Source organism: Dendrobates tinctorius, unplaced genomic scaffold, assembly GCF_039654945.1.
Source record: "Dendrobates tinctorius isolate UK_male_01 unplaced genomic scaffold, ASM3965494v1 ptg000154l, whole genome shotgun sequence".
Lineage (NCBI taxonomy): Eukaryota > Metazoa > Chordata > Amphibia > Anura > Dendrobatidae > Dendrobates > Dendrobates tinctorius.
Window position 1 is genome coordinate 662,565 of NW_027361821.1, and position 25,483 is coordinate 688,047.

Below are 25,483 nucleotides of genomic sequence, written 5' to 3' on the forward strand. Positions count from 1 at the left end.
AGAAAAGCTAAACGATAGCCATCATTAACAACTAAACAGAAAAAAAACAAGGTTACAGTGGGCTAAGGAAAACCAATCGTGGACTGTAGATGACTGGATGAAAGTCATATTCAGTGATGAATCGTGAATCTGCATTGGGCAAGGTGATGATGCTGGAACTTTTGTTTGGTGCAGTTCCAATGAGATTTATAAAGATGACTGCCTGAAGAGAACATCCAAATTTCCAGTCATGGATGATATGGAGCTGAATGTCAGGTAAAGGCACAAGGGAGATGGCTGTCATTACATCTTCAATAAATGCACAAGTTTATGTGGATATTTTGGACACTTTTCTTATCCCATCAATTGAAAGGATGTTTGGGGATGATGAAATCATTTTTCAAGGTGATAATGCATCCTGCCATAGAGCAAAAACTGTGAAAACATTCCTTGAAAAAAAGACACATAAGGTCAATGTCATGGCCTGCAAATAGTCCGGTTCTCAATCCAATGGTCCATGACAAGGCTCCAACCTGCAAAGCTGATCTGGCAACAGCAATCAGAGAAAGTTGGAGCCAGATTGATGAAGATTACTGTTTGACACTCATTAAGTCCATGCCTCAGAGACTGCAAGCTGTTATAAAATCCAGAGGTGGTGCAACAAAACACTAATGATGTGTTGGAGTGTTTTGTTTGTTTTTCATGATTTTTTCCCTCAGAATTGAGAGACTCCATAATTTTTCCCCTATGCTTGGTTAAAAAAAAGTAACCGTTACCGACTACCACATTTTTTGTTCTTGATTTCTATTACGGTTTCTTAAAAGCCAGAAAGTTGCCATTTGAAATGACTTTAGTTTTGTGTCATCTGTGATCTGCTTTTTTCTACAAAATAAAACAACTGAATGAACATCCTCCAAGGTCGGTGATTCCATAATTTTTGCCAAGCATTGTAGTAGATCTGCTTCAAAATCCATGCATGGAAAAAAAAAAAAAATGTGTTTTCTTTTTTTGACATCAATGGAGCTACAACATCCAACAAAACCCAAAAGGACACGTGAGGTAGTTTCTGGGAAAATGTAGCCTTTATTTAATTTTTTTTTTATAATTTGCACAACTTTGGGTACATTTTTACATGTATGGCCAGAAGTCCTCACTAATAGTAAAATAAGGGCAGAGATAAAATATGAATTAGTTTATTGGAACAGAAAATGCAGTTTGACCAACAATTCTAAAGTCGCACATCCTGTGTAAGTTCCTCCTGGTGATACAGTTTAAGATACATTTTGGCACATCTGTTTCCCAGTTCTTTCATTTGTTTATCCCACGGCTGGCAACAAAGAAGCTCAGTTTGTGTCACTGTGTGACTTTCAAGAACAAAAAGAAGCGGTTTCTGTAAGTAGACTGGATGCAACTTAAATCTTTTCTCCTCTGAACAGGAAGTCCGTCAGATTCCTTCTGCCACGTCAAACGTCTACAATCGCGGCTAATAGATACGTGACACCACGAAAGTACAATCTCTATCAATGAATGGGAACTGATAATATACAAGTTAGAAAATCATCGATGTATTATCATCTGGAGAAAAGTTTTTACAAAATTATTTAAAGTAACCATATTAAGAACGGCCAAAGCATTATGACAGAGGGAAATGGTAAGCCTCGACAACTTACAAAATTTAAATAAAAAAAAAAATTGGTAAAACTGTCAGTTTTTAATTCACACTCATTGAAAAGCCTGATATATTGGTGTTTGGATGCAACACCGTTGCAAAAAAAACCAAAAATCAATTTGATGTGGTTTGTGATTGCGCTGCTGGGAAAAAAAACCCAAAAACCTAATGTAATTGATAGGTGCATTCACAAATGTTGTAATTTTATGCCATGGACATATCTGTATGACTTTAGATTTGTCAGCAAATGTGGATAAAATTTTGTAGGCAGAAGATTTGTCCATGGCATTAAATGACCGACTTTGCGAATCCAGAAAAAACAAAACAAGAGAATGTTCTCTTTTTCACCCTAAGATTCCACATAAAATCAGTTTTAGTTCATCCCTTTTCAGCATTTCATAGCTAAGGCTAAATATCAGAGTCCAAGCATTAGCCACAGGAGGTTGTGCCTTGGAAACAACCAAACGTGACCGATCTATATTGTTTTGACAACTCTGTTGCGCTCGTGTTTTCACAACCCTACCGCTAGACTTTGGACGCGTGGATATTGACACCTCATTCACAAATGAATAGCTGCAATGTGAAAGCCCTTTATTCCAAGAAATCTATTTTAGCTAAATAATATTGGAACTATAAGAAAAGTCCCCTGACAAAGCTTGATGCGAAACATACGTTATTTTTAGGAGAGCATGCACTATTACCACATTGTATGCACTTTATTCCGGTTAGAACTCCTCCCATTTAATTCTGTTATTACCCTCAGTATCTCCTTGTGCAATGTAAATCATAGAATTTAAACAATTTTAGATACAATTTCCAACGTACAGTTATTTTTTACTACGATACATAAAATATAACTGTTAGGAAACTTCGCTCATCAGGTTGATTTTTTTTGCTGGGTACTGTATATTGCTATATCCTTTTTAAATGTTTTCCTAAAAAAGGGACTTTTGTTATTATTACCTAATGAGTTATTCACATTTGTTGTATAGGCATTTGATATTTTGTGCATATGGAACGTTACACGCAGCTATGGGACACCGATTTAGGTTTATTATACTATAAAGTAAGCGGATATAGTAATATAAACACAATGAAACTGGATAGAAAAATTATGCTGGCACTTTTCCCTGAAATGTTGAAGAATAGGATCCAAACGGATCCTGTTCTTCGTATAGTTTAAGTCAATGCAAAAATGTGGCTTAAAGGGGTTGTCCACTTTTATAATATTGATGATATGTCCTATAAACCCAACACTTAGAACAACCACTGATCAGCTACAACTAGAGATGAACAATTTGCTTTGTGCTGCCCTGATCTGGAATTATTTCCGGTGGCAGGTCTTCACTTCTCCATACACCGATTAGTGGACACCATACCTGAGCTACTCTAAGGCTATGTGCCCATGTTAGCGTTTTTAAACGCTCAGGAAACGGGTCTTCTTCCCAGAAAACGCTCGTTTTTTTTCCCGTGAATTCTGCGCAAAAAAATTTGATACGTTTTTCTCCGCACGTCTTTTGGACTATAGGAAATAGCCAAAAACGCGGACCTAAGCGAAAATGAATGAACATGCTACGTTTACCGGTAAGCGTTTCTTTAGCGGTAAAAAACGCATCCATTAGCACAAAAAGGCCAAAATGCATTAAAATGAATGGGAAGCTTATTAAGCGTTTTTGATATGGTTTGACCCCGAAAAACGCATCAAAAACACTTAAAAAAGCGCAACATGGGCACACAGCCAAAAGAACAGATGATCTGCAGCACCAACAGAAAACACTAAACTGTGCACAAAGTTCCATTTTGTACACTTTTACATGTGGCCAGTGCCACTGCAGAAGTTGGTGGATAAGAGGTGTTGTCTCATGGTCTCAGTATTGGAAAATCCCTTTAAAGTGTACATGATGACTGTTTAAACCATGTACGAGCTCTCAGCGCACCATGGTGAGGCTAAATATTTACGTGCACCGTCCCACCTGCTTATTTTCCATGCATCTCTGCCCTTCATTGGCTCTATGAAGCTAGAGCTGTCAATCAAAAGGGTAGAGATCAAAGGAAAACAAGTAGGGGGAGGGAGATGGAGATTTTTTTTTTTTCTTAGTTCGGGTATCCATTATTTACAGTGGTGTTCAGGTACTGTTCTGGTGCCAGAACAGAATTTTATACAAAGTGGGGGGTAAAGTAACAGAACGTCCACTGGTCCGCCCATCTCTAATCCCTTTCCAACCAGGCGGTTTTCCATTGTTTGAGCATTTTTTTTTCCTCTCATCCTCTTCATAGAGCCATACATTTTTTATTTTTCCATTGACATAGCCATATTGGATTTGGCACATTGGGTAGATATAAAGCCCCCTTCACACATAGCGAGATCGCTAGCGATATCGCTAAAGTGTCACCGATTTTGTGATGCAACAGCGATATCGGTAGCTATCTCGCTACGTGTGACACTTACCTCCGACCTGGCTCCCTGCTGGATATCGATCGCGCGAGATCGGCCTGGTCCATTTCTCGTCGTCGGCTTCCTGCTGGCGCCGACGAGCGACTCCATGGACGCAGGCGGAAGACGTCACCCTCGCTGCGTGTGACAGGTAAGTAATGACCGCCGACCGCTGCTGCATCGCTAGTGAGATCTGCCTGTGTGGCAGCTCACTAGCGACCATTTAGCGATGCACCAGCGATCCTGACCGGGTCGTATCGTTGTCGGGATCGCTGGTGCATCGCTAAATGTAACGGGACCTTAAGAGTAAAAGAAGCTTTGTGTTAAAAGCAACGTTGAGTATACTTTAAAGGCGTTCACAACAGAGCAAATATTAGTTTTTGCAATTTTGGTTTTTGCCTTCTTCCAAGAGTCAACTTTTTTTAAACTTTGTCAAGTTATATAAGAGCTTAATTTTTTTGTAGGATGAGAGGTTTTGACTGACAGTTCATTTTACCATACATTTTAATGGACAATAGGAAAAAAAAAATTCCAAGTCCATGCATTAAGCGTTAAAATTGATCTGGAATCATGATTCTTCAGGTCAGTAGGATTATGGCAATACCAAACTTCTAAAGTGGCTAAAATAAATTCAGAAATAAAATGTGTCTCCATTTTCTAAGATCCACGCCATTTGCGCAGATGGTGCAGGGTCAGGGCTTTTTTTTTTTCTTATATTTAGCAAGCTGATGTTATTGGTTAAATATTGGCCTATACAGGACTTCTTCTCACTGTGTATAAATATATAAAAAGTGTAATGCTGGTGATTAGGATGAATATATCATATTTTATTTTTTTTTTTTAAGGCTTATACTCTACAGGCTAATTATTTTATTTTCATAGATCAGACATACATGGCCACAGCAATAATTTATTATATACATTGGGAGTTTATTCAAGTTGTGTATACTTTTCTCTTTTTAATACTTTTAATTGGTGATGCAGGGTGGCCATTGGCACATGGAATGGGATTCCCCCTGGGACCGCATGCCTTAAATGCTGCTGTCCAATTGACCGGCATTTCCAATTGCCACCATTACAGACAGATGCCGACTGTATTACACAGGCTGTGTTAGTTTAAAGGGAAAATCCGCACAGAATCATTGTTCAAACCAAGTAGAGGTCCTCGGTGCATCACAGCGGGGCCAATCATTTATATACACCTTCTCATTTGCTTGCTTTCTCTCCATCTCCACCTCTTTTTTGATTGACAGCTTTGGCATCATAGGGTCAGAGAAGGGTGGAGCTGGATGGAAACCAAGCAGGTGGGAAGGTGTATATAAATGATTGGCCCCGCCCTGATGCACCAAGCGCCTGTACTTGGTTTGAACAGTCCTTCTGTGCTGACAGAGACCCTTTAACAAATCAGAAGTGCCAGAAACATGACCTGTGTGTATTCAGCATAAATCCAGTCAAAGATGGCGTGTCGATTGTCAGCACTGCAGAGAGATAAAAGAAAGTCTTTTTATATCATTTGTCAGAAAGTTATTAGTATCAGGGTATCAATTGCTGCATTATTTACAACTTATTGTATAGTTATAATTCAATTTACAGACGTAAAGCCAAGTGTAAAACAAGCTGACTCAAGTCATCACCACTCGGGAGAGGCGGCTTACAGCCAATTCAACCACTTGTGACAAATACATTTATCAGGCAGCTGAAGATAAAATAGTGGGGGAGACAACTTGAGAGCAATGGGCTTGGCCAGTGGTACTAGTCTGCATAGGAGCCCCCCCAACTCTCTGCAGTGACAACTGGCAGGGGAGAGAAGGATGTTTTTGGTCACAGAGAGGCAAGTCTGGCTGCTACTCTCTCGTAGATAACCTAAGCAAAGTTTGCCGATGTGTGGAGGAGTCAAGAGAGAACTGTTGGCCGAATCATTGTACAGTCTGGCCGCTGTCTGCTATCAATGTGGGCCCTAATTGAGGCTGATCTGACGCCACACTTAAAGGGGCTGTTTGGGACTTTTAACTCCTTAAAATAGGCCATCAATGTCTAATAGGTGGGTGTGCAAGACCTGACTCTTAAAAATTACAAACAACATTGTGAAACGGGCCCGGAGAAATGAGTTGGAGGTAGTCACTGTTGGAATGATGCAGGCTAGATCTTCTAATCTGACCATGAGTAGTTAAAGGGAATCTATCAGCAGGTTTTTGCTATTTAATCAGAATGCAGCTCTAGAGGAAGTGAGCCCAATACCGGGGATGTATCACTTATTAGGCTGTCTGTTGTAGTTTCAATACAATCAGTGTTTTATCAGCATGAGCTTATCACTGCCTGACTAGTCTCGCGTGCAGGCCAGTCAGGCTAATCTGTGTAACTCTGCCCCCACCACAATCTAAGTTAACTACAATTTTGCTTTTTAATTAAAGCAGGGTTTTTGTTTATTTTGTTTCTTCTAGGTTTTGACAATCTAAGTTATTCAGAAGTGCCATATTTCTATTAAGTCGGTGCTCAGATAGAGTCCCAACCAAAATCGAGAAATAGAAAGAATCCAGCACTCGACTGGGGATTGTGGTGAAATCAGATGAAAAATGTGTTATGCGGGCCAAACTGTGAGTACAATACGTGATGTTTCGGTTATACATAGATCTTATATACACACACTAATGATTGAGAGATCCTGTTCAGGGTAAATTGTATGGCATTCTTCATCACCAAGGGCCGACCACCGAGGCGTGGGTGACAGAGCAATGCAGTGCAGTTAGGTAATGCCACCTCCATAGTTTGTGGCGCCATACAATTTACCCTGAACAGAAACTCAGGGTCATTGGTGTGTATGTTTGAAAAACGTCTATGTATGATCGAAACATCATGTATTGTACACACAGAATCCACTTTGCATCTGATTTGACCACAACCCCCATTCACGTGCCAGATTTTCTATTGCTGACAATTTACACAGGAAGCCGCCCATCAGTGGTGTAGACGGTGTTATACACAGCCCAACATTATGACCACTGCTATATCTACAGCAGAGAAAACAAGGATTCTATCAAAACTGCAGCAAGCAGCTCAGTAAGGGCAGTTTCACACGTCCAGATAATTCCGGTACCAGAAAAACCGGTACCAGAGCTATCCGTGTGCATACGTATACCATCCGTGTGACATCCGTATGTACCATCCGTGTGCTGTCCGTGTTTTTGAAAAGTTATTTTCAATGTTAACCCTTTGACTTTTAAAAACGCACACGGATTGCACACAGACAGCATCTGTGTGCGGTACGCGTTTACACGGACCCATTGACTTGTATGGGTCCGTGTGATCTGTGCTGTTGCACAAAAACGGACATGTCTGTGTTTTGCACACGGACACACGGTCCGTGAAAACACGCTGACATCTGTATAGATACATTCATTCGAATGTGTCTACGTGTGTCCGGTACATGAGAAAACTGTCACTACACGTACCGGAGACACTGACATGTGAAACTGCCCCAAGTGACATCACTGAAAGATTCCCTTTAAGCATGTGATAATCTAACAACTACACCAAGTCCCCCATACATGTTACATAGTTGTCAGATGAAGGATGGATTGGCCGGCAAGCACTCACCCAACTCTCCCATACACAGGAGCGCACAAGCTGTGTTCCGTACAGAAAATATAAATCCACTAATAGTTCTGTAGATCTCTTGTTGCGTTTATTAACAGCAGCAAATATGTTTAGATTATATGGTATATTAGTAGAGACTTTATTTGCAAGATATACTTTTAAATACCTATATACATTTCTATGCTATGACTCTGAGACAAAGTTTAAAAACAAAACTTTACCCAACTAGAATAAAAGCAGACGGCTCTCGCTCAGGACAATATTATACATTCAGTTCAGTGGTTCAATAGGAATATTATTGCTTTATTTCTTACCCACACTGACAATTCAACATAACAGTTCGGGGCATCCTTTTGAAAAGTGCATACAAACAATGTTTTAAACAATCGGGGAAAAAAACTCCATTGGCCATAGTAACATACACAATTTACACTCCATACATACACATCTGAATGGTGTATGCAGATTTTAAAGGGAATCTGTCATCAGGCTTTTGATCTGTAATCTGACAGCAGTATGACGTAGGGGCAATGAACCTGATTCCAGCGATGTGTCACTTACTCAGTTGTTTGCTGTAGTTTTGATAGAATCCCTGTCTTCGCTGCTGTATTTGTAGCAGTGGTCAGAATCCTGAGCAGTGAATAACTCTGCCCCACTGCTGATTGGCAACATCAGAAAGCTGCCAATCATTGCAGGGGGGGGGGGGTTACAGAAGTCAGCTGGACTGCATGACACACAATACCTAGTCCAGCAGTGATAATCTCCTGCTGATAAAATACTTCACCAGCGATCAGCACGTCGACGTGAGGAGCGAGCCCGGGAGCAGCGGACAAGTGCGCCTGCTGTTCCAGTCCTCCACCAGCAGAGGGTGCGCCTGCATCCCCGGCCTCTCCTGGCGGCGTCCTGCTGCCTCCTGGTCCCCAGCGTGCAGTGGCAGGTACACACTCCGCGGGCTCCTGGTCCCCAGCGTGAGGCGGTGGCACCTGTAACTCGCTGGTAACTAATGTACACATCAGGTATCCAAGGGACGCGCGTCCCTTGGATACCAGCTGATCGCTGGTCTCCCGCCTGTCACACGCAGCGATGCATGCTGGCCAGCGGGAGATCAGCGACGAAAAAAATGTCCAGAGGTTTCTTGCAGCGATCAGCGATACCGGCAGGGGGGCCGGTCGCTGATCGCTGTCACGCACAGCGATCTCGCTGGTGAGATCGCTGTTGTGTCACAAAACTTGTGACTCAGCAGCGATCTCGCTAGCGAGATCACTATGTGTGATGGGGCCCTAAAGCAAGCTGTTGAGCAATTGACATTCCTGGAATCAGGCTCCCTGACCCTACCTTATGCTACTCAGATTATATATCAAGAACCTGCTAACAGATTCCATTTAACAATAACTGCTGTCTGAACCCCCCCCCCCCCCCCCAGTAGGGTAAATTTACACAGAACATTTCGGCTAGTGACCCCTTTATTTGAATGGGGCTTGTAGAAGTCTGTGCACATGCTGCAGAAATAACTACATTCACTTGTTAGCCCCAGGAATTTCTGCAACAAATCTCACGTATAAAGATATTAAGGTGGTTGGCTTTATTTCACATGGCACTATGAACGACTACTGCATTTTATCTGCCAAGTAAGGATTCGGGATCTGGAGATTTGTCTGGCACAAAGTCAGTTCTTTAAGTTATTAACATGGCACAAAAAAAAAAAAAAAGCTTTATTTGGCATTAGAAAACATGGACTAAAACAGTAATCCAAAAATATACATGGCAAATAGAAATAAGGAAACAAAAGTCATGTCTCTGAGCGCTCTTATCACCTTGGTCTAACTCACGGTCAAGATCAAAATGTTCATTCTTTAAAATAATTGCAGTCATTTCCCACAGGGCGAAGAACAAGAGAACTGTTCTGAGGAGGTTCCTAAAGAAAATCACCAAGCAAAGCCCTTACACTTATGATTCCATACACATGAAAGTTGGCCGGACCCACTTGTTGCAGTGCGACTGGCCAGCCAGCTTCCCAACACATAATGTAGGTGGAGAGATGGATTGAGCCATTTAAAAACTCAAGACCTTGTTGCTCTCAGGGGAGATATATTGCAACCAGGTCTGTATATCACCAACTTTCTCCACTCTGCCCATTGAATAATGGGAGCGCTCGGCCAAGCTAAGTGTGCATGACAGCAGCCAGCATACAGCTATGTAAAGGGAAGCAAGCTCTGTGCACATCAGCGCTTCTGATGTCATAGTCCTCCATTATGGAGCAGAACAATGAAGGCTCATACTTATGTGTTTAAAACGGACTAGTGCAATTTAATGAGTGTTATTGAAGGATTGTGTGTTATTTTTCTGCATTTTTTCTTCTCAGCTTGGATCTGGAAAAAAAAAAAAAAGCATGCTGCTAATCTCAAACGAGACTCGCCAATGCAAGTCAATGGGTGTGCAGGAAACAGATTTTAAAAAATTGCATGGCGCAAGGATCATGCGTATGCCACCATAGCATCCGTATAATATGCACCTGTGTAACACCTATGGCGGCCGGGACGTGGGAATACCTGTGACGATTATGGGGAGGATTTTTGTCTCTGAGCTTGACCCGTTATGTCAGGCATGTTCCCTTATCTTTAGAGGCTGCGGACTAGGGCCACCCTCCAAATTGTTTTCTCTGCCACCAAAATTAATGGCCGTTATTAAATTCCTCGAAAGGTAGCAGCTTTCTGACTCAAGCAAAAACCGGCCATTAGACCCACAAGAAGGGCACTCAGCAGACCCTCCATCTCCTCCTCCTGCGACAGTATTTTGGCAGCCACCACCACCTCCTCAATTGTCATCTTGGCAGCCACCTCCAGAGATGACAGCCAACAACCCCCTCACCACCATGTCTGCTGCCTGAATCACCCTCAACTAGCTGGTATGATGGCCAATCCCCAGAAGACAATGCCAGACGAAAAGCCCAAACTAAAGATTTGTGTGCAGAAAGGTCACTACATCCACTAAATCAATGTGAACCACAGCAGGAGGGAGGTATCTCTGAGCTGGACGAGCCATACCAACCCTACAGGCCATGGGGTATTTCCACCCTTTAGTCCTTTGCCCCCTGTCTTCACTCCTGTTGCTGCTCCCCCATGTTTTTCAGCACCCAGTCCGGGCCCCAATTACAGTTCCACACCTTCTAATTATAATTTGTAATGTTTGTTTGTTTTCAGACTTGTCAGGTTTTGGAAATATGCCTTTTTGATCGGTCTTCTTCTTGGCCCTCAAAGGGAATCTGTCACCCCCAGGGACAAACATACCCAAATAATATGGGCATACAGGTAATAGAAATGTTACACTAGTCCTACCTCCTCCCCCCCCCCCCCCCCCCAAAAAAAAAAAAAGAAATAAAAAATGATGGGCTGTCCCTCCCTAGTTTTAATAAGCAGCAAAGGCTAAACAGACAGCTGTGCTTTGATATTAGACTGGTTAGGGGCCATGACAATTGCCCCCCCCCCGCCAGACTGATATCATGGCACATCCTTTACATGCGCCAATTCTGGCACTTAGCCTCGACTCTTCCTACTTGCCCTTGTGCATTGGCAAGTGGAGTAATATTTTTGGGGTTGAAGTCACCTGTTTTATGTCATCAAGCCAAGGGGTTAGTAATGGAGAGACATCAATAAGAAACCATTACTAACCCCATAAGTATTAAAAAAAAAAAATTCGTATATTTGAGCAAAAGACTCCCCGACCCTGGTTTTAATATTTATTAATAAAAAAGAGGCAATCTCACTTATCCACAGATAATCCATATGGAGGATGTCCCACGACGATCCCCAGTTCCGGCTACATCCGGTTAGTTTGTTGAGCGGTGACAAGATGAGACCGCTCAGCCCGCTAGCAGGAACTCACTGACAATATCGTGAAGATGCACCTGCAGTGATGAGCAGTGATGTCAATAAAGTGACCGAAGTTAGTCACCGCTCCTTACTGTAGATGAGTCCTCACGCTACTGTGAGTTGCAGCTGGCGTGCTGAGCGGTTGTATCATATCACCGCTGTCTGTAAACAGATGAGGATTACTTTTTTGGTTTTTAATAAATAGGGGAAAAAAGGTCTAGGAGTCTTTTGCGCAAATAAAGAACTGTGTGGCCTGTTGTGTGTTTTTTTTACTTAAACTTACAGGGTTAGTAATGAGGGTGTCTTACTGATGCCTCTCCATTATTAACCCCTGGGTTTAATGTTAGCTGACATCACTCCCAAAAACATCCCACTTGCAAACGCACTAGGGAAAGTGGGAAGAACTGAGGCCAAGTGCCAGAATTGGCGCATTTAAAGGATGAGCCATTTCTGGAGCGATTGAGGGCTTAGGTGATTAGTCTGGGAGGGGGCAAGTATCCGTGGCCCCTACCCTGCCTATTAATATCAGCCCACAGCTGTCTGTTTAGCCTTTTCTGGTTATTAAAATTAGAGGGGGGTCCTTGCGTCTTTTTTTAGGTGGGGGTCCCCACCCATTTTTAATAACCAGTAAAGGCTACGCATACAGTTGTGAACTGTTATAAATAAGCTGGGAAGATCAATGGATAGTGTCCCCTTCCCAGATTAACAGCCCCCAGCAGTCTGCTTTCCCTCAGCTGGTTAAGAAAAATGAGGGTGACCCCACGTCATTTATGTCTTTATTAATCAGCTAAATACATAAACAGTAATCAAACGCAAAGCACTGATTATATATCTCACTGACATTTTGATCTCTCTATCGGAATTTAAAATTCTTTTATTACTTAGAAAAATAGCTTGAAAATGGCAGAATGACAGTATATAAAAGCGGATGATAAAAACACGTTGCATACAGATGCTAGGTGAGAAAAATTGCATTGTACTCGCATGACAATCGTCCTACTTACAAGGAACATCAGACCGATTTTATTTTGGAGTGTAAACGCTAAAAATAACAAAAAGTGCAAGATCCATCACATGACAATGTCAACAGCACCTAATAGACCCTATTCATGTTGTGTTTCAGTCACAGTATTTGTCCCTTTACAAGTATTTTTGGCCACGTCATAGGTTCCTAACAGTCTACAATGCAGATGTGAACAGAGTCTTAAATGTATATTGGCCAAACTTACTAGCCATCTAATGTGTATTGGGGGGGGGGCTTTGGGGTGATTCGGACTTCTTTGACATCTACCCAACCCTATCATTTTCAGGAATAAACTTCAGACGACTCTGGAAGTGCTTACTCCCCTTTTCCAAATGTGACGCATGCATGCTCAGCATAGCTGAATGTGTATATGGGGCACGGAAGGAGGATCGCTTGGATAAGCACTATTACTAGCGTATGGCTAGGACAGCCTAAAAGCCCTTTCAGATGCCAGTGATCATAGGACCGACCTCTGATCGCAATGCATGGACTGGCCGAGCAGGACGCGCTAGCATATGTTTCTATGAGGCTGTCACGCTCAGTTCAAGAGATGCGCAACCAGTCCGTGCATAGCCATCTAAGATCAGAGCGATGGTTATGAATGTCTGAAAGAGCTCTAAGACTGGGGGTGCATGACACAGGGATTCTCTTTCAATATCTGTGTCATGCACCACTAGGAGCATTCAGAATAACACAATGCTTCACTTCTACCAGGTTCTTCAGAATAGGTCAAACAAGCAGGTACTTCAGTAAGTATATTTACGAGCACTCTTGGTACATAAGAAAAATACTTGTTAAGGTGTGAAAAATAGAGACTTACTTTGGACTTGCACTTTAAGTCATGTTCTACATTCTACATACATATACCATATTCTATGGAGCAAAGCACAGCGAATAGGTTCTCTTTTCCTATTTCTTTGCTAGTATTTAAAAATGGTTTTCTAAACAATTACTCTCCAATTAATCAAAAACAATACGTCAATTGTGTGTGCAGAACAAGCAAGTTTGTCCCTCAGCAATATTAAAAAAATCTCCAATATAACAACCAAAGTCTGGGGATACTGTCTGTGGTTCATTGAGACTATTCACACATAGATGTTTCAGAAATATCTGTGCACTTTGCCATACTTTGCAGAAATACATGCACATGCTGCAGAAATAAACCAGATCAGAACCACAAAAAAAATGGAAATTCACTGCAAGGTTTGTGCAGAAATTCCACAAAAAAAAAAAAAAAATTTAGGAGAGCACAAAGTTAGTGAATGGGGTTTTAAAAACCTCCTCCATTGGAGTAAAAATAGAATAAAATAGCAGCAGATTATCTTCACACTTTTTACACATGCACAATCTGCAAAAAGTAAAATCCAAAGGTTTATCTGTACTAGAGAGGAGCAGATACCCCAATCCCTGGGTCCAGGTTAGTGCTCTTTGGCTGCAGACAGGAACTACCTAAATTTCCTAAGCTTCCAGGTACATTATTTGATTTGTTGATTTGCCAGCCTTCCATGACGTCTGTGTGACATCTTACCAGCCCGACTAATCACAATTAGAGCCTGGGATCCCAGAGGGTAAGGGTACCGTTACACTTAGCGATGCACCAGCGATCCTGACAACGATACGACCTGGTAAGGATCGCTGGTGCATCGCTAACTGGTCGCTAGTGAGCTGTCAAACAGATTTACCCAACGACGCAGCAACGATCCAGCGATCCGTATAACGACCTCGGCGGTCGTTAGGACCTTGTCACACAGCAGCTCTTCTGACGACTCCCGCCTGCGCCAATGATTTCTGAGTCGCTAACGAGGTCGCTCGTCGGTGTCAAACACAGCGATGCATGCCGGCCAGCGGGAGACCAGCGATCAAAAAATGGCCCAGGACATTCGAGCACGATCAGTGACATCGCAGCGAGGGCCTGGTCGCTGCTATGTGTCACATGTAGCGAGATTACTAGCGAGGTCGCTGTTGCGTCACAAAATCGGTGACACTTCAGCAATCTCGCTATGTGACACTGGGCCTTAAGAAAATGCACGCAGCTCCTTTCCATGACCAAAGAGCACCGACCTGGACCGTGATTCCATAAAGCGATGTGGTCCGCACCAAAATCCACAATGAAAATATTTCAGAATTTCATTGCAAGCAGATTGTGTGTGATCTGACCATTAATGCTCCCAACATGATCACCAGATATATTCCACTATTACTGGCACTATTAAGGACAATGTAGATTGTGACAACATATGGGGCATAGAAGAAATATGTCTACTAACGCACAAGTACAAAAAGTGCAAGTTAGCTGGGTGACTGTCTCCTATGTCCATATGATATGGCTTTGTCTGTAATGGATTGTTAGCCTCTTATTGATAAGAGACCAGCATCAAATGGCAATAAACAAAAAAAAAACAAAACATGAATCATTTAAAACAAATTAGAGAAAAGGTTCATACAATCAAGCGAGCATGGGTAGACATTTACAACCGATACAGAATCGTTGGCCACATAGTAACAGCTATTCTACATTCTGTAAACATAAGTAATACTTGCAGTTCTGGAAAAGGCAATATTTACAGTTTTTGGTTAAATAATCTGTTGCAGTATATATTTATATATGTATAGTTAAATTTAAAGAAATGCTTGAGAATCTAAGAAATTACAGCTTGTATAGAGAGATCCGTCCCAAAATGCATGAAATCTAATCTTTTATAACCGGCTATTGAAATGTATGACTCCAAATATTAGTCAGTAGAGGAGGCTGCAAGAGCAGCTAGAACAGATGGAGAATAACAGGAGTCAGCTCCGAATACTACAGAAAAAAAATATATATTTATATAAATCTAGCAGCACTAGAATAATGGAAAAGGACTGAGACCATGAGCTAGGAAAGTACTAGAAAATCAAAGTGTAGGAACAGTAAGGCAACAAGCTAGATTTAAGCAGCACTAAGATACACCCCCTAACTCTCACTATATACAGGGATGTGTATAAACATATACATAACATGTAAACGCACACATATATATATGCAGCCCCCGCCAATGTGAGGTGGCTACAGTCACACCAGCTGCTTGACACTGTCACTGCGCGGGGGGGGGGGGGAATGAAGTGCAACACAGAAAGCTTCCCTTAACATAAAAAAATAAGTGTGCAAATTTTGTTGTTTTCTACACATAATAAAAATACCAGTCTATTAGGTTACCATACAGCTATACAAAAGACCCCCCCCCTGCCTTTTGTGTTTTTAAAACACAGCGGATGTACAGTATACCTTTTCTTTCCAAAACCATCTAAAAAAGGCACTAAGGGTAGGAAAGACAAGTAACAGAAACATGAAATGAAGTTTGGCTAGGCTCTCTTCAGTCCGGTCGAAAGATAGGGTACTTTGGTAAGAATTCTATTAATATGACCTGAAAGAGAAATGTAGAGAAAGATCATCAACAAATGTGTGCAGCTGAAAAAACGCTATGGAATAACCTATAACAGATTGGACATATTGGGCGACTCTGCCCCATCCTCAGGCTCTTAACTCGCTAAGGGATGGACGAATCCCTTTAAAAAGTTTTTCTGAGGCCGGGTTCAGACAGCCATATTTCACAGTCCGTACACGACTGAATGCCCGACTGACCGCAGGATCACCAGAGGAGATCTAAGGTTGCCACAAACACTACAATTTCCTTCGGTCAAGTTGACACTTTCAGCATTTGGTCAGTATTTTACATCAGTATTTGTAAGCCAAAACCAGGAGTGGGACAGTCAGAGGAAAAGTATAATAAATCCAGAAGTGGTGACGTGTTTCTATCACCCACTACTGATTTTGGCTTAAAGATACTGACCAAATACTCAAGGTGTGAACATGGCCCTAAGAGTCGAAGAAATAGGGCAATTGTTATTAGCGCTCATTTGACGCCATTAACATTTTAGTTTATCTACTGTTAGTCTATTGCACAGTAATAAACACTGCAACATTCAGTTACACCAGAAATCTATATGAGGTATATTTTCAGGCAAAATAAACAGATGTTATATGATTTCCTTTGTCGTCAGTGAGGTTTCACATTTTTATGAACGTAAAAAAAATTGTTTTTCGAGAAACAGAGGGAATCTGTCACCAGGTTTTTGCTATGTGGTCTGAGAGCAGCATAATGTAGAGACAGAGACCCTGATTCCTGTGATTTATCACCTACTGAGCTGCCTGCTGCAGTTTTGATAAAATCAGTGTTATTTGCTGCAGTTCTCTGAATGCTGAGCTCTCTACAACCCAGACCACACCACTGATTGGCACTGTGCATGGGCAGAAAGCTGCCAGTCAGTGGTGGGAATGAAGTGACACTGAGCTCATGAATATGGAGGACTACACGGCAGCAGGTTTACTAGCCTTGCATGAATATACTTGTTATGAATGGGTCACCGAGGAGGATAGCAGGCCCAGGCTAGGCCACAGAAAACCAGAGAAGTTGGTAACTAAGTGGATTGCAGACCCCTGATCCTATCCACACAACTAGCAGTAGCCGTGGAGCGTACCTACGATGATCCTAGATGCCTCGGCACAGCCGGAGAGCTAACTAAGCCTAAAGCAAGAAAGGGGAAATCTAAACTGCCCCGGAGCAGACTCCAAAGGAATAGATAGCCCCAAACATATATTGTCAGTGAAACAAGATGAAAACACAAACACAAAAAATAGACTGAGCGAATGATGGGGCCAACACTGACTAGACAGGACAGGAAAGACACTGTGTGCAATCACACAAAAAACCTTGCAAAAAGTCCAACACGTCTGATGCAAAAAACACTGACTTCACCCCCCACTATATCAGCACTCTGGTATATTCTGAAAGCAGAGCAAAAAGAGACCAATCTAACAGGGGATAAAACAAACTGGCACAAGCAGTAACATATGGGCGGTGATTCATCACAGCCCCAGCCGGAGCTGACTGACCCGCACCAAGAAGAGATAGACAAAACCAGATCAAATGCAAACAGAATAGCAAATAAACCACTTAGCTGAACATGCAGGGAAAGAGCAGGAGACATGAGACCTCAGGAGGAACAGGAAGCAAATCACCAGCAGGGATAGAGGGAATCAGCTGTCTTAAACCCCAAATCTCCATTCGTCATCATCATTATCAGGTGGCAAGCCTCTGTCAATCAGATCAGCTCCATTACCTCCAGTAACCACCAGAGGGAGCCCAGAAAGAGAACTCGCAACCCCTCTGTCGATCTGACCAGCTCCTCTACCTTCAGTAATAACCAGAGGGAGGCCAGAAAGCAAATTCACAACAGTACCCCCCCCTTGAGGAGGGGTCACCGAACCCTCATCCACGCCACCAGTGTGGCCCCTACATCATGCTGCTCTTAGATATTAAAAACTGAAAACACGTTCCCTTTAAGATAAGAAAATAGAAGGCTTGGGATTCAAGAGGCAAAAACGCTCAGCGTCCTTTGCTTTTAAGTTTTTGAAAATCTGAAGCTAATAAAAACACTAAACATATGAACAGCAAGTTGTTTTGCAACAGAAATGAATAGGAGGAGTATTTCAAGCATTTTGTGATTTTTCAAGCTTTTTTTTTTTTTAGATGGACCTGCGCCCAAAAAAAAAAAAAAAAAACCTGCGCGCACATAACACCAATTCATTTAATAGTTGAACTTGGAGCTTTATTTTCAGGCAGAGAGGCCTCAAGAATTGACAAATTTGGACTTTATTTATAGAGACTGGCATGGTTCATGCCAGTTTTGTGCTGGAGTCAGAGGCGCACGCAGAGGACGCTTTTTCAAATTAGTTTGTTTTTTTTATTTTTTAAAAAGTGGATTTTGGAAAAGAATCTGCTCCAAAATCTATGTGAACCCACCTGAACTGTGAGGTGATAGCAGATTTTTCCCCTGCACCTGCTTCTTTTGCCCTCACTGAAATCAGTTTGCTAACATTACTGTAAAAGCGACAACTGTCGATCGCCATCTATGGAAAGTTTCAAACTCACTTCTTGTTCACTTATAAAATATTCACCTGCTGTATTATATACTATTTCCTAAAGGCAGAACTCTAAGCTGCCTCTTTCTGGGACTCAAGCCCATTAGGTATTCAGGGTACAAATCAGCGTGAAAACAACACATACCATTGCTTTCAATAGTTTGTATGGTATGGATTGAAAACCGCATCATAAAAGAAAAAAAAAAAAAATTGAATTGGGTATCCACATGTATACTGGCCTCAATGAATGGGGCTAATCAGGCAGAGGATCCAGGGCGAACACAGATGCTAATCTGCAGCCGAAACACACGAGTCATCTGCAGATTTTGCACTGGACTGTCCAAGGGGAAAAGAAAAATAAAAAAAAGTCAGATTTTTTTAATCCCTAATCAAATTTCATATATTAAAAGACCTTTAGTTTTTTTTTTCCAATAAAAGACTAAGGCTACATAGAAATGACAGTGTTATCTAATGAATTTCTGATATTCAATACTCACATATTCCATCATATTGTTCGATTCACATTTCCTTCTGCTCAATTTCCAATGCAAACCAAGCTTAAAAATAATAAAAATAAAATTAAATGACAAATCAAACTGTTTTATTCTATATTTTTATAGATGACACTTTTACAACTTACCTTGTGATATAATCGGTTATTCTCCCAGTCCAATAGTTTGTGAATGGATCTTCTCGTCTAGCAAAACACAACAAAGAACCATCGATTCTAAAAAAAATCCCCACAAATCATAGCCTAAACCACAAGAAAAAGCCCCTCACCGTTACATCATTTATTGGGAAGTAAAAGGCACCATACATTTAGGTGGGGGAACAATTGTCTCTATGAAAGGGATTCACGTGCAATTACTTACTCTTTTGTTCAGGCAAATAACGGGCCACAAACTTAAGCCTAAGGTACAACAGCAGCAAATACAGCCACATAGCAGCCACTTCACATTGAGAGGGAGATTCTTCCTTAAGCATGTATTCACACGTCCGATACTGATCTTAAACTCTTCCGGGGCAACCTGCGGTCACAAAGCACCATTCTCAGCACTGTCACTGCGTAGCAGAGTACATCCATGTCCAGCGGACAACATAAAAGGTGATATTAAAATGGAAAAACAACATTTATGGCCAAGAAAAACGTATGCAAGGTTATGTTCCTACTAATAGGAAGGCTTCCATGGGTGACAAGTGTAATAGATGGCTGACAACTTGCTTGCCTAAAACGTGAGACATTCGCCATATCTAAGGGCAGCTTTAGAGAGCTGAACCACTGCAAATATAACACTGGGATTAGAAGAAGAAAAAAATCCAGGGGTCTGTAAAAAGGGTATTATGGGGTGTTTGCTTGCTAGGTCATGTTTCTATAGGGGTTTTTTTCCATCCGTTTTAAGTTAAGGAACAAAGTGGGTTTCGTTCTGGTTGTACTCCATGAAGAGAAGCATTATTTCCTTTAGGCATCTCCTTTTTTAAACATTGTTAAAAAGGGGGCCATAATATTTTATGGCAGGATACAACCAGGGCAGCAAACAGAAAAAGTAAGCAGAACCCAGCAGGCTTAGTCTGGCCTCCAAAAAGCCAAGAGTGGCTATTATGACCCTATAAATCACGTGCAGCTTAGCTGACTCCACCAGGGGAACGGTTTATGACTGACAATTCGGCACTGCAGGCTTATCTCAAAGTACAATGTCTTATTGTTGAAGGCATTAGGACAGGAAACTGCTGTATCTTCCCCTAAGGCCCGAACACTTCAGTGCCACCTAAAGAATGTAGCGGCCATGAGACTAAACGTCTTCAGGTAGGACATCGCTGCCAATTCTTTCTGATGGCGGTATATCTGGATGTAATCTTCAGGTCACAATAAGATGCCCAGAGGACCCAGCAGATACGGACCCCCAATGCTCGCTCATTTATGTAGGAAGAACAGCGCAACATGCCGCACCGTTCCTTCCAAGACATCAGTGAAACCAGCTGATGGAGGTTCCAAAGCCTAAGGGCTCGTTCACACGTCCAATTTTCTCATACAAGTGCTGTCCGTGATTTTCATGGATAGCAGTCGTACCTCTGAGTCTATGGGGCCAGTCACAAGTTTGTGATTTTTTGCAGGCCGGGTGGTCCATCCATGCAAAAATCACAGAAACAAGTCCGATTTTTAACCAAATTTTGGATCATAATTGGCAATACAAATCTATGGGTCTGTAAAAAAAATAAATAAATAGGACAGCACTCAGATGGCATCAGAGTGCATTTTTCACAGACTGTCACAAGAAGGTGGAGAAACTTCTTGAAAGTTGACACTTGAACCACTCTCTGATCAGCATAATCAGCCTGTTTTTCTCGTAAATGAGACAGACAAGGAGGCTGAAGGAGGCCCAAGACAAAGTGTTATAAGCCGCAGTGCTGCAGCTGTAACCACCACTAAAATCAATCTCACATTAGAGCAAATAAATATTAGCAAGGGAAGCTGCTAAACACGGTCGATGTAATATTTAAAAGGGAATCAAATCTATTAAATAACTATAAAAAGGATCTAACCATGCTTACCTTTCCTGTTAAGACAGAGGGGAATTCTGCATCAAACTTGTTGCTTAAACCAAATCTACAGGAAGAGGAAAGGTACAGTAGTTTTCACCAGTTAAAACTTACCCATGGCATTATACAAGTTCTACACATTATGTATACACTCCTGCTTACACATCGACTTTCCATAAACTCATGTCCTGGGAAGTATTAGATCTGACTATTATGTACAACTCTATTCCTGTAATCTCAGATTATAACACATTGCAGCTGCTGCATTCCCTCCATTTACTCAGATCACACACCCATCAACATAGTGATTAGCAAAACGTTGGGGTGTTGAACCCCCCCCCCCCCCCAAGCTATAAAGTGGCATATGGTGGTAACGGACCATAAAGCAATGCTAAAAAAGAAATGGCTACCAGCCGGCATATTAAACGCACTGGTATGCTAAAAAATATTAAAGGTTTGCGCAAACGTCACCTTTTAGCCTCCAAAAAGGTCACCGATCAATAAACCGATTCCCTAGTGTAGAATCCCATTACATCCACCACAGCCGCACCGAATGCAGGAGCCTTGGAACAGAGCAGGACCCCTAAGCCAAGTCTATAGATATGAGAGGTCCGCGCCATGCTGTTATTTAGAAGTGGAATGGAATCTGCTATGTATTTAGAAAAGAGGATGACTAGACACTACTGCACGAGAACTGTTTGCACATTGAATAAGAAATACCCTAAAGGGATTATCTAGTAACAGAAAAATAAATTACTGTAAGTATCTTTAAATGAATCCGTCAGCAGGTTTTTAACAAATAATCTGAAAGCAGCATAATATAGGGGCAGAGACCCTGATCCCAGCAGACGTCATCTGCACTTTCCCTATTTGCACACCCAGATTTCTTTTGGAAGCAAACCGGCTCCGATGTCACTTATTGAACTGGAATCTCACCCACAACGGCTCATTTTGCAAATCTGGGTCAAAAACCAAGGGTTTGTCTGGGATTTCTGCAATGCCAAGTCATTTCTCTCTGAGCGATACCCCTAGTTGCCATTTTAGCTATCTAAATATTTTGCTAGGCCTCCTTTTGGTCACCTCCATATGTGATATAGTATCGTACAATACAATATTAATATCTGAAAGTGCAGATACGGTTTAGAACGTCTGTTTGGTTCTGCAATGTAACAGAAGCAGCAATGCGGATGAGAAAATTACAAGTCTCATCCACAGGCTGCGGCAGGGATTTAAATCTGCGGCACGCCAATTATTGCATATTACGGAAATGGCAGAAGCAATGAGCGATACATTTACAATGCACTCAAGTGGGCCTGTTATCAGGATTTTGCACCTCTACTACCCTTTTTCATGGGGGTAACTGCATGCTGCATTGCATTAGTATTGTGACCAGGTATTGGTAACTGTGCCTGCTTTTTTCCTATATTAATCTCGTGAACAAGCCTTTTTTTGCCAAGCAGCACACTGTATGTAAGAAATAGGAGGCGCACACGCAAGGAGCAGACGTGCCCACTATGCTCAGCTCTGTGACAAACGTATCGGGTTGCACGAGCCATCTTGATGAATTCTTGGCCCCTTGTAAAGTCCTTACATCACTACTGGTAAATATAGGAACAGAGGACTGCCAGCAGGAAACGACCACAAGGCCACATACTGCTGCCATTTACCCTTAGGTCACTTTACCTGGCCATAGACACCAGCAGGAAGAAGGTATATTTGATTGACAGCTCCCTCTCCTGACCCCAATTCTCAGCCACACACGTGTCTGTATAGGCAGAGGAGGAAGCTGAAGGGACCTCACCTCCCTGTCTATAAACAGCAGTTTAGTGGTTCATTTTATTTCTGTTTTTATTGTTAACTCTTCGGTAAACTATATGTGTATGTGCAGCCTCCTCTCTGCAGACAGCAGCTCTTACATGAAGGGATGGAGACCACTGTGATCAAGACAGATGTGGTAGGACTAGCAGAGTGAGAGGTGGAAGTGTCCCTAAGGCCATATATGGTGGATACTTTACGTCACATGATGATTTCAGTGTAGAATTCACACTATAATGACCGTACTAAGGTCACAGGCAAATCCCAGTGAGATCCAGTACAGCCGCACCAGGACCAGCTCCCACCCTCTCGCCTGCGCTGCACTACCTACGTGGGATCCACTACAGCCATGTCTGGACCAAGACCCGTCCCCATTCTCCCCCATAGGCTGAACTACCTACATCTAGACCAGAACCAGCTCCAAAACTCTCCCCCAGGCTATACTACATCAGTGGGGTCCGGTACAGCCATGTCCGGACCAGGACCCCCTCCCCCCCGGGCTATACTACATGTGTGGGGTCCGGTACAGCCATGTCCAGACCAGGACCCCCTCTACCCCAGGCTATACTACATCTGTGGGGTCCGCTACAGCCACGTCCGGACCAGGACCCCCTCTCCCCCAGGCTATACCACATTTGTGGGGTCCGCTACGGCCACGTCCGGACCAGGACCCCCTCCCTCCCAGCTATACCACATCTGTGGGGTCCGTTACAGCCATGTCCGGACCAGGACCCCCTCTCCCCCAGGCTATACCACATCTGTGGGGTCCGCTACAGCCATGTCCGGACCAGGACCCCCTCTCCCCCAGGCTATACCACATTTGTGGGGTCCGCTACAGCCATGTCCGGACCAGGACCCCCTCCCTCCCAGCTATACCACATCTGTGCGGTCCGTTACAGCCATGTCCGGACCAGGACCCCCTCTCCCCCAGGCTATACCACATCTGTGGGGTCCGCTACAGCCATGTCCGGACCAGGACCCCCTCTCCCCCAGGCTATACCACATTTGTGGGGTCCGCTACAGCCATGTCCGGACCAGGACCCCCTCTCCCCCAGGCTATACCACATTTGTGGGGTCCGCTACAGCCATGTCCGGACCAGGACCCCCTCCCTCCCAGCTATACCACATTTGTGGGGTCCGCTACAGCCATGTCCGGACCAGGACCCCCTCCCTCCCAGCTATACCACATCTGTGGGGTCCGCTACAGCCATGTCCGGACCAGGACCCCCTCCCTCCCAGCTATACCACATCTGTGGGGTCCGCTACAGCCACGTCCGGACCAGGACCCCCTCTCCCCCAGGCTGCACTACCTATGGGGGCACTATATGACGTCAGAGAGGCCCTTGTAGGAGGACGCCCCCTGCATACAGTCAGCAGCACATGCCTGGAGATCCCCTGCAGTCACACACCCTGGCTCAGGTCCCGTTCACGTCACAAGTGATCACACACAGGCCGCACAGGGCTGCAGCTCCCGCCGTCTCTTACACGGTAATGTGTCCGGCTCCCCTCACCACCACCGGATCCGGAGCGTATCTAAGCAAGTGCTCTTCATCCACCACCCGGCCGGGGCCTGTCTCCCGGTCCTCGCCCTCCTCTTCTTCCTCCTCATCTAACTCGTAAATGGTATCAAAGTCCGCCATGTTGGGAAGCAAGACGCTCATGACGTCACCACAACACCGGGCGGGGAGTGCGGCTGCGTCAAGTGACAGGGGGCGGGGCTGTGCGGGCTTCGGCGCTCACATGGAAGGAGGCAGCTACGGGAGGAGACCCGGGAGTGAGCGGCTCTGCAGCGGTCATGTAGGACAGGGGGCAGGTGTGCTTCAGACACTGATTTGGGGGCTGTGTCAGCAGTGGAGCGAGGTGGTCCGTCCTTACACATTGCGCATGCGCCCAGTCCGGCTGCTCCGGAGTCCCGGGATCGTTCCTACCTAGGGGCGGCGATGCCAGTGTTCACATTGACTTTGGGACATATACACAAGCTGCATATAAAATACACACCGATGAACCAGAAAAAAAGAAAATACATTTTTTTTTATCAAATAAAATAAATGAATAACAATTAATATGATGACCAAAATTCAAGGATGTGTCAAATTGAATGGAGAACCATTCTAAGAGGGATACCAAACGAAAAGAAGCCTGGACATGAACAAAAATGGTATATCATAAAACCAAGCAGTTTAATGGAAGATAAAATACCTTTATTATTAATGGTAATATCAGACCAAAATACATATATGTGAAAAATATATCATACAAATAAATAGATAAATTTATAAAGTGAAACAGTGCCAAAAGTGCAAAAAACAACAAAATTAATTATATTGCAATGTAAGTAGCAATGTAGCAAGTACCTGGGAGGATGATGAGCATGCACAATGCACCCCGATGCGCGTTTCGGTATAACTCCTTCGTCACACCCCCTGAAGAAGGAGTTATACCGAAACGCGCATCGGGGTGCGTTGTGCACGCTCCTCATCCTCCCAGGTACTTGCTACATTGCAATATATTACTTAGCAGCACGTCCATGTGCAGGGCCTATTCATTAGGACTCTTTTGTTGTTTTTTGCACTATTGGCACTATTTCACTTTATAAATTTAT

At 43.1% G+C, this 25,483-nt stretch overlaps 1 protein-coding gene across 1 annotated transcript; it reads right to left on the reverse strand.

Moving 5' to 3' along the window:
* Positions 1-1,039: 1,039 nt before the first annotated feature.
* LOC141050882 (cysteine-rich hydrophobic domain-containing protein 2-like) lies at positions 1,040-24,680 on the reverse strand. The gene is made up of 6 exons (XM_073547553.1): positions 24,367-24,680; positions 21,079-21,133; positions 19,401-19,556; positions 19,169-19,225; positions 19,026-19,085; positions 1,040-15,970 (listed from the first exon to the last, which is right to left on the reverse strand). The coding sequence occupies exons 1-6, from the start codon at positions 24,540-24,542 to the stop codon at positions 15,920-15,922; spliced, it is 555 nt and encodes a 184-aa protein (XP_073403654.1). The 5' UTR covers positions 24,543-24,680; the 3' UTR covers positions 1,040-15,919.
* Between the last annotated feature and the right edge of the window lie 803 nt (positions 24,681-25,483).

What these genes read in the sequence shown, in the direction of transcription:
- LOC141050882 (XM_073547553.1), bottom strand. Translation starts at nt 24,542, where the DNA reads ATGAGCGTCTTGCTTCCCAACATGGCGGACTTTGATACCATTTACGAG. An exon ending in CCTCTGTCTTAACAGGAAAG is followed by an intron (nt 19,557 to 21,078) that starts GTAAGCATGGTT and finishes TTGTGACCGCAG; the next exon opens with GTTGCCCCGGAAGAGTTTAA. An exon ending in CGAACAATATGATGGAATAT is followed by an intron (nt 15,971 to 19,025) that starts GTGAGTATTGAA and finishes TTTCTCTTTCAG; the next exon opens with GTCATATTAATAGAATTCTT.